This window comes from Heterodontus francisci, chromosome 23 (genome assembly GCF_036365525.1).
Source record: "Heterodontus francisci isolate sHetFra1 chromosome 23, sHetFra1.hap1, whole genome shotgun sequence".
NCBI lineage: Eukaryota > Metazoa > Chordata > Chondrichthyes > Heterodontiformes > Heterodontidae > Heterodontus > Heterodontus francisci.
The window spans coordinates 37,148,123-37,158,332 of NC_090393.1; the positions used below are offsets into that span (position 1 = coordinate 37,148,123).

General features: G+C 38.5%; 1 protein-coding gene across 3 annotated transcripts in view; it reads left to right on the forward strand.

The window, feature by feature from the left end:
• Positions 1 to 9,464, forward strand: part of ascc2 (activating signal cointegrator 1 complex subunit 2) — a 74,578-nt gene extending 65,114 nt beyond the window's left edge. For all 3 annotated transcript variants that reach the window (XM_068055107.1, XM_068055109.1, XM_068055108.1), the window contains 4 exons: positions 2,086 to 2,304; positions 4,732 to 4,816; positions 6,165 to 6,259; positions 7,997 to 9,464. In XM_068055107.1, the coding sequence (XP_067911208.1) occupies positions 2,086 to 2,304; positions 4,732 to 4,816; positions 6,165 to 6,259; positions 7,997 to 8,165 (568 nt within the window). In that variant the 3' untranslated portion in view covers positions 8,166 to 9,464. The remainder of the gene's footprint in view (positions 1 to 2,085; positions 2,305 to 4,731; positions 4,817 to 6,164; positions 6,260 to 7,996) is intronic.
• The last annotated feature ends 746 nt before the right edge of the window (positions 9,465 to 10,210 follow it).

Consider the following 10,210-nt stretch of genomic DNA (forward strand, 5'->3'; position numbering starts at 1 on the left):
AGCTGGAACGGGCAAGTTGTCTTATGAGGAAAAGTTGGACAGGCTAGGCTTGTATCTGCTGGAGTTTAGAAGAGTAAGAGGCAACTTGTTTGAAACATACAAGATCCTGAGGGATCGTGACAGGGTGGATGTGGAAAGGATGTTTCCCCTTGTGGGAGAATCTAGGACTAGGGGTCACTGTTTAAAAATAAGGGGTCGCCCATTTAAGACAGAGATGAGGAGAAATCTTTTCTCTGAGTCGTGAGTCTTTGGAACTCTCTTCCTCAAAAGACGGTGAAAGCAGAGTCTTTGAATATTTTTAAGGCAGCGGTAGATCGATTCTTGATGAGCAAGGGGGTGGAAGCTTATCGGGGGTAAGCGGGAATGTGGAGTTGAGGTTACCATTAGATCAGCCATGATCTTGTTCAATGGCCGAGCAGGCATGAGGGGCCGAATGGCCTACTCCTGCTCCTAATTTGTATGTTCACATCCACTCTGCTTAAGGACAAGACAGAATTCTTGGTTACCAGGACAACAGAGAACACCGATCAAAGACTTATTTTTTGAAAAACAGAGACTGCAGGGGTAACACCTGAAGCACAATGGCTTTCACCATCCCACACTTTCAAATTGTAAACAAGGAGTCAGTGATTCTGAGGATGCAAATATACCAGGCAGCTGCGAACACCTAGAAACAATGGAAGGCCTAGGTGGCTCTGCTGAAACCAGACTTCTGGACTTTACATATTGGAAAGGAAAATGAGCTATTGACTTTTGATTCCAGATAAATTTAACAGATTTTTTATTAGAATTAGAACATTACAGCACAGTACAGGCCCTTTGGCCCTCGATGTTGCGCCGACCTGTGAAACCATCTGACCTACACTATTCCATTTTCATCCATATGTCTATCCAATGACCACTTAAATGCCCTTAAAGTTGGCGAATCTACTACTGTTGCAGGCAGGGCGTTCCACGCCCTTACTACTCTCCGAGTAAAGAAACTACCTCTAACATCTGTCCTATATCTATCACCCCTCAACTTAAAGCTATGTCCCCTCATGTTTGCCATCACCATCCGAGGAAAAAGACTCTATCCACCCTAACTAACCCACTGAAGGCAGACAGGCTGTAAGAAAGGAAACCAATGATGGCAGCCTCAGAGCAGGCTGTAAGAAAGGAAGACAACCAGCGGTGGCAGCCTCAAGGGAGAGAGAGGAAACACCTGTTTAGGGAAGACTGATGCAGCGGAAGGCTGTGAAGGCCTGAACCTGTTTTGAAAGTTGAGGTTTGCGGAGAAGTAAAATACTCGGAGAAGGGGCGGCACAGTGGCGCAGTGGTTAGCACCGCAGCCTCACAGCTCCAGTGACCTGGGTTCGGTTCTGGTTACTGCTTGTGCGGAGTTTGCAAGTTCTCCCTGTGACCGCGTGAGTTTCCGCTGGGTGCTCCGGTTTCCTCCCACAGCCAATGACTTGCAGGTTAATGGGTAAATTGGCCATTGTAAATTGCCCTTAGCTAGTGTAGGTAGGTGGTAGGAGAATTGTGGGGATGTGGTAGGGAATATGGAATTAATGTAGGATTAGTATAAATGGGTGGTTGATGGTCAGCACAGACCCGGTGGGCTGAAGGGCCTGTTTCAGTGCTGTATCTCTCTATGACTCTAAGTGAGCGAAGAGGACATTGACTTTCAGAAATGTCTGGGAAATCCAACCCATTGTAACTGGGAAGAGTTTGGGACTTTTAACCGCAAAGATTTCGCTATCAAAGAAGACAGTAGCATATATGTGTGGCGTGAGGTTTTCAAGTATATTAATTAGTAAAGAAAATACCTTTATAATTTGTGTAGCAGCTACTACAAAGTACTATTTAGTTAAAGGGGGTTTCTTTTAGTTTAGTTGTTATAAAAGTCTTAAAACATGAAATCTTGTCACATAATTCTCAAATTGGTCTGGGGTTCATATTTTGTATTTTTAACGTTAATGTTCTCTCTGAGGTCATAACAGTACACACTGATCACTGGTTAATCTGAATGTATGAAGTAATCCCAAAGTACCCCAGTTAATTGTTGGAAAAGTGAGTGCTAGATGATTGTGTTATATTTTGCAGGAAAGGAAAAGAAGGAGTAACGCTGCTTGATGATAAGACACACATTGCACAGCAGAAGGAAAGATATAATGCCTACAGTATAGTAGTAGAGAAAGTGCCAGTAGAGGATGGAGTTCAGTTTTATGCAGGTGACTATGATGATGAATATGATGACACATATGATGGTAACCAAGTCGGAGCAAATGACGTTGATTCGGATGATGAGCTCATCAGTAGAAGGTAGGATGAATGGATGTACAATAAACATTATTGTAAAATGCAGAGATCTGGAAGAAACCATTTAACTTTACTGTATATTTTTAAATTGTTTTTCTATAAATTTTGATATTTCTGTTTAACTGTTAGAATATACTATTGTGATTAAGATTATACTTGGAAATGTTTACAGGTACTTTTTTAATTTTGGGTAGCAAGCAGCCTTACAAATGTAAAAATCCATCACTATGCTTAAATGTCTCTAAGTCAAACTACTGAAAAATCCACAGAAGTAGGGTTTTCCTTTGCTTCATATGGAGTTCACGTTCTCTCGGTCTGGAGAATTTAAGGTACAAGTTGGCAAGGAACCAGCTTAGGATCCAAAAAGTATGTTGCGTCTCAGCTAAAACTGCACAGTTTCAAAGAACTGGTAAATGTTCTGCAACTTGTTGAGCTAAAGCGTCTGTCCTTGAAGGAATTGGTTTTCAGGGTGGAACCAAGTGGGAAGAATCTCATCAGCCTCCAGACAAGTCTAATCACCGTTCCCATGAAGCTAGTACATAACCTCAGTTGAAGGACATTTAGGGAGAAAAGGGACCAAGAATATCTAAGCAATTTGTTATGTTGAACTTGGAAGATAGTTTAATGTATTGATAAAAATTAAAATAAAGTGTTGTCATCAAATTTAAAAGAAGAATTTAAACTATTATGGGGAAAGGACAGGGGAATGGCACTAAGTGGAAAGTTCTTTGAGAGCCATCATGGGCATGATGGGCCAAATGGCCACCTGTTCTGTAAAATTATATAATTTGATTTATTCTCTGTATAATTTCACTTCTTACAATATATCTGTAGTAATAGTCCAGCCAGAGTTACGTGGTCTGCCAATTTTCTGCCAACTAAAATAGAGTACGCTATGATATCCCGTACTATTACCTGTGCATTACTAGATGGTATAAGGGTTCATTGTTTGCCTTGTTGGTATGCCACCCCACTTGAGATCAAGTATAGGTTTGCCTTTGAAAGCAGATTCTTGGAGAGAACATGAATTACGAGTATTGGAAAGTAGGCTAAATAGTAACAGTAGATTTTAGTGAGCTAATTATTTTGATTTTAAAGGCAGCATGAGAGGATGTGAGTACAAACTTAATCAGCATCAAACAGGGCGGCACAGTGGCGCAGTGGTTAGCACCGCAGCCTCACAGCTCCAGGGACCCGGGTTCAATTCTGGGTACTGCCTGTGCGGAGTTTGCAAGTTCTCCCTGTGTTTGCGTGGGTTTCCTCTGGGTGCTCCGGTTTCCTCCCACATGCCAAAGACTTGCAGGTTGATAGGTAAATTGGCCATTAGCAATTGCCCCTAGTGTAGGTAGGTGGTCGGGAAATATAGGGACAGGTGGGGATGTGGTAGGAATATGGGATTAGTGTAGGATTAGTATAAATGGGTGGTTGATGGTCGGCACAGACTCGGTGGGCCGAAGGGCCTGTTTCAGTGCTGTATCTCTAAACTAAACTAAAATTGGAGATTAAAAGAATTTTATTAGCTTTGTAAAACAGGTTTCCAGCAAGAGCTGACCATGTGGATTAACTCATTTTGGGGGAAATGTTAACTATCAGATTAGGAATGGATGGAAGGTCATGGCTCATCTGGAGTACAGGATGAGGAGTTTTGAGCTCCTACAATGGACACTTTCCATTATAAACATGGACATAGGAATTTGTAACAGGTAGAAGTTTGATGGTGTGAGACCAAATGATTTTGTAGACTGGACATGCATACAAACAAGATTTTAATATGTCGGTTATGTAGAAGCTTAAACAACTAAAAGCGATTTGCTAGTGAAGTTGTATGACATGGTGTGGTATTATGCTGCATCATTTTTTTTCCTCAGGCTGTGTTGTTTGAAAATCAACTTCTTTTAAATGGATATATTTGCCTGTGTCATAGAGTTATACAGCACATAAACAGGCCCTTTGGCCCACCATGTCTGTGCCAGTCATCAAGCACCTAACTATTCTAATCCCATTTTCCAGCACTTGGTCCGTAGCCTTGTATGCTATGGCGTTTCAAGTGTTCATCTAAATACTTCTTAAATGTTGTGAGGGTTCCTGCCTCGACCACCTCTTCAGGCAGTGAGTTCCAGATTCCACCCACCCTCTGGGTGAAAATTTTTTTCCTCAATTCCCCTCTAAATCTCCTGCCCCTTACCTTAAATCTAAGTGTTTCTTTCACTTTACAATTTTCCTAGTTGCACCTCTTAGAATAAGGAAACCAGTGCAGAATTAAAAATAGGCTGTCGGAGTCAAGGAACCATCCTTTTTATGATACATTAGTCCAGCAGGCTGTTCTTTTAAAAATGGATTAGTGCATTAAAGATCAGTGTCATTCACTGATAAAATGGACTTTTATCAGCTGTAGATAAACTGCATTTCACTCTGTTATGGTTTCCCTAGACCCTTTACAGTCCCTCGTATACTGAGACAAAAAGAAGAGGACGAGGAAGATGATGATGATGAATCTGAAGAGGAAACACCAAAGGTAGCCCAAATGATATGCAACAGTGACATCTAATTAGTTGGGATTTAATACGTTTATAGAAGCCAGTGCGCACAAGTATTGCCATAAGCTTTTGCGGATACATGTTTTATATTATGATAAAAGCAGGACGCTTCTGGGTGGGGAAATTCAAATACTCCTTGTGACATTCTACTTCACATTGGTTCAAAATATGGACCTATAGCAATTTGAGATGGTTATTTCTAAGCCTGATACCATCTCCCATGTTCATTCCCATATGCTATTCAGTGGGTTATTTGGGAAGCCTATCATATTGAGTGTTAAACTATGCATTCACTATTCTAATAATATGCATTCCAATACTGCCAATTTCTTGCTTGAAGTACTTCAATTTAAGCTTTGATGGTCCCAGTATTCATTTAAAATATGTTTCCAAATTTTATTGCTTGAAATCCAGTTTATTCCTGCTTGTTTCACCTTTGTGCAACAGTTAAGAAAATTAATTACCTTGTATACAAATGATGAGATCACTTTGTTCAAAAATAGATTCACTTTATTTACAATCACTTTATAATGTAGATTAATCTTTGCTTCTATTTTGCCCATTTAACTAAATGAGATGTACTTTAAATTTCTCGCATTCTGTTTGTGTGTGGAAAAATTCCCTTTCATCTTAAAGACCAAAGTGTTTTGAACTTCCATTAGAACATAAAAATTTGTAACTGTAATCTACCCATAATATTTGTTGAATTCAGTAGTCATTCACATTGATTTTTGTTAAATTAGTAATTCAATTGAGAGGTACTATACTCTGAGGGGAGTCTGTGGAGAGAAGGAAAAAATAACTGTCTTCTGTCAGAGCCTTGCTGTTATCTTTTATAAGCAAAAGAACTCAAATGAGATTTTACTGTTTTCCACTAATTTTCTCCCAGCACCTTCAGTACCTTTGCGAGGACTTGTTACCTACTATTGCCAACCCATACATATTAAATGGGGGTAGGGGTGAGAGGCTTCTGTAGTGGGCCTGATTAATTATTGCCATGTCTCCATACCAGATAAAGGACTGAATCCACAAATATTTATAAACTGATGATTCTTAATTTCTGGCCTAAATTGTGATCATATTTGATTATATAAATACAAATGTGTACTGTGCTGATCACAAAGATAATAGAGATCCAGACAGCCATTTTGTTCATTCTTCCATAGAATTCTAATCCAAATAAAGCCATTGTGCAGAATGTCTGAAAATTAATGATGCTTTTGAAAGTTGACTGGCATGCAACCAAAAATCTATTTCTGTGAAATAAAAGCTTCTGTCGCCATCTGAAAATATAGAAAAATGTAACAAGATTGTTCTAATTTCTAGGAGGAAGGTCCAAAGAGGGATCTTTTTGTACAGGACCCAGCATTGCTAAGGGAAAGGGCAGAGGCAAGACGTGCTACCTTCAGTGCCAGAAGAGGGTAAGACTCTAGGCCACACACATGATTTTCTAAATGTTTTGAAATGACCGCTTATTATTCCTTTATTTTTTTGATTTTTCTCAGTCACATTCAACAGTCTCCAAACAAATGTTTAGGAGATGTTATTAATTTCAGCTGTTCCAAAGAATTTGTCTGTCATTGCTCTTGATTACTCTTTCTTTAACCATCCTTATTTTCATGCAAAACATCATACACAATTACAAGATTCTGGTGAACTTTAAAGAATTTTAGATAACCAAACCTAACGGAGTACAGCTTGAGATTGCTGAATGGCTGCCAGACCCTCAAAGCAAGCTGCAGCTTTGAACATGCTCCCAGTTCTCTCTCTCTCTGCTTTTTTTCATATATTATAGCCACACTGGTTCTTTAAATTTAGAAGGAAAGAACAACTGCAATCATATTTATGTTTGTTTCTTATTTATATTCTGTTTTTACTTACAAATCTGTATTTACTTCCAATTCATTTCTCAGGGAGGAAACAAAATTGTGAATCTTTACAAATTAAAATGAGTTCATAGTGTATCGTCTGGTGACAATGACTAATTCTAATGTTTGTTTCACTTGCCAAACAAAGTCCCAGCTGCTTTGACTTTTAACCCCTGATGCAGATAGTCATTTATTTTGGTGATACTCAAATCCCAGTTGTGTTGACAAATAATTTGTTGAACAGTTAGATCACTTAATAATTCTGAAAAACGACTTCAGGTTCCTGTCGAAGTTAGCCCTGGTCACTAAATGGCATGATTAATCAAATTTAAATCTTCAGTCTCCAAAAATGTTGGTCCTTTGTTCACTTATGTAAATCCCAAGTCAAAAGGAATGTGACAATGGTGAAGATTATTCTGAATTAGGAAAAGGTCTTGTATGGATAATCAGTAATGTCTTTTTATGGTTTCTGTAAGAGTTACTAGTTTGACATCCCACTTTTCTCCTTGTCTGAAGTTGGATGCCAATGCAACTGGCAACTGCCCTCCCAAGATTGGATTGATACCAGACGACCCAATGCTGTTAACTTAAGAACCCAGTTTCTTCCAACATCTCATGTGTGAATATCTACTGGAAGTGTCAAAGATAACTAACTATTGTCCCAGCTAATTATGAATAACTGCTTCCATAGTTGGCTCTAAACTCTTGCATGAGCTAATTAACGTATCAGTTCTCTCTTTGCCTTTGACACCCATCTGTGTCTCTGTCAAGATGACGTAAAGTATGCTAGACTGTTGAAAATTAACGCTTAAAAATCCTGCAGCTGAGTTCACAACAGGAATATGCAGCTTAAACCAAAAATCCCTGCTCTGTACAAAAGCCAAAAATCCCTAGGTGTGACATTCCCTTTTAATTCTTGTAATTCCTTAAATGCTTTATGATATTTATCTACATTAAAGGTGTGATATAAATGCAAATTGTTGTATTGCCCTCCCTACAGGGAGTATTAAATCTCCACTTTGCATTCACACTGTGTTGGCAAAAAGTGGATTTAGGAACTAGTATTTTATTAAATTCATACAGAAATCCATATTGTAGCATTCTGACTAACTGCAGTGGAAATCTAGCTCATTCCCACACTGCCTTTCCCAGATTTTCTTCCCTCCTTCACATAATTATCCAATTGTGATATTTTTAAGTATAGTTGATAGCTCTAAAAGAGGCAAGCAGGAATTAACTTTATCTATTCACTGCTACTTAAATAATATATTTATACATATTGCTTTGCAGGTTCAAACATGACAACTCTGCTGCTTTAGGGAATGCTAAAGGCCAGGGACAATCAAAAGAAACGCTAATGGAGAGAAGAAGGAAAGAGGCTAATAAATCCCTTCGAGCCAATCATAATCGGCGATCATTTGCAGATAGGAAGCGGAACAAAGGAATGATTCCATCTTGATTTATTTTAATTGTTGCCCCTAACATTTCCCCCATCTCCATCATGGAATTATTATTCCACCACACTTGCTCGCCTCCAACGGCCACTTTCTGCCAGTAAATTGGGCTCTCATTTTCCAAGACTTTTCCAAGCAGTGATAGCCAAACATGTTACACAGCAAGGCATGTATCCATTTTTCTGCTCAGGATAGTGTTCGGTCCCTGAAGTATTTTGCCTCATAATCTGTCCTGTCAACTGACAAATTTATCTTGGATGAGGTGGCAGGTTTGAGTGACAGTGAAAATTAGACTCAAATGAACACAGTGGTACTATAAGAATCTCAGCAATTGCATTACTGGAGTAATCTTCTTTGCCTGTTTACTGATACATAAAAGAAGTTACTCAATGTTACAATGTCTCTACTTATTTGGCCGTATTTGTTTGAGTCTGTCTGTAATTGAGAATGATGAAACCTATAATATCTTTTAATCTTTTAACAAAATAAAAGCAAAATAGTGCAGATGCTGGAAATCTGAAATAATAACAGAAAGTGTTGGAAGTACTCAGCAGGTCTGGCAACATCTGTGAAAAGAGAAACAGTTAATTTTTCAGGTCTGTGACCTTTCCAGCACTTTCTGTTTTTATATCTTTTAACACCCCTGACCATTATTGCTAGACCAGTGTAAAATCTACTAGCTGAGTTGATAGAAACTTTATGAACATTTCAAAAAAATTTAATTTTTTTGAACGTTTCCCTTTGGGTGTATTAATATCACAGCATTTCACAGCCCAAGAAAGTTTCTACACATCCTGCTTTCAGATCTTTCACTGGTGTTGGGTCTTGAATTGCTACCATTAGACATGGGTCAGCAGTCTGGGGTGTCCGGACTAATTTTTTTTTTACCCCTTGCTTAATGACTCAGCTTGGGAGAGAGATAAATAGGTGCAGATTTGCATCATACAGATGCATGACAGACATTTGCACATCAATGACTACACTGACCACATGATGGGGATTTAAAGCAAAAATTAAATGGGGATTGAAATAGATTTGACCCTATATTGTGGGGGTGGCTTTAGCACACAGACTGTAGATAATATACACAGTTCTTAACATTGATGCCACATCAGCATCAGATACACTCACTATTCCTCTGCACTATTGCTTGTTTTGCACAATCTGATGCCTTTGCTGTGGTTTGGAATAACCGTGGATATTTATATAATCCACCCTCTTAATTAAAATCAGTTTATTTGAGTACAATAGTTGAAAATATCTAATATAAATGCTCACAACAATCATTTTCAAATAAAGACTGATCCATCTGTTTGTGTGTGATGGTCTTATTTTTTTTTCCAGTTCGTTCTGGGGATGTGAGCATCGGTGGCAAGGCTGACAATTACTGCCCATCTGTAAGTGTCCTGATAAAACTGCATGTCTTACTAGGCTTCTTCAGAGGCCAGTTAAGACTCAATCACATTGTTAACCTAATTAAAGCTATTATTCAAGTTGCATTTCTTTAGAACCACTTCTATATGAAATGACAACAAACAATTGTGCATACAGTTTAAAATTTGCACATTTTAATTTTCATATCTAGCTGGATTTTCCCCAATTGGGGAATCACCTCTGGCAGCACTAAAGAAAATCATATCCTCTATTTGGTGTAAATAAAGATTGCCATGTAAAACAATAAATGAGCAATAGGAGGCCTGCAAGAAGGGGATGGTTCGGGTATGGACTAAACACATCTCCATGAGGAAAAGGAGGGGCATCCAAAGCTGGAGCTACCTGACTAAAATTAAGATTAAAATAAAACATAAAGGAGGCTTATGATGAGCTTCAGGTTCATAGTACAATAGAGAATCAAACAGAATACAGACGTACAGCAGAGAACTGAAAAATAGAGGGGCAAAGGGAATGAGAAAAGATAACTATGGACTGCTGAAGTCTTTCATGAACTATATAAAGTATAAAATGTCAAAGGAAGGGGGAGACTGAAAAGGAAATCATGAGGGCATAGCTGAGGTACTAAGTAAATACTTAAATCTGTTTTCACAAAAGA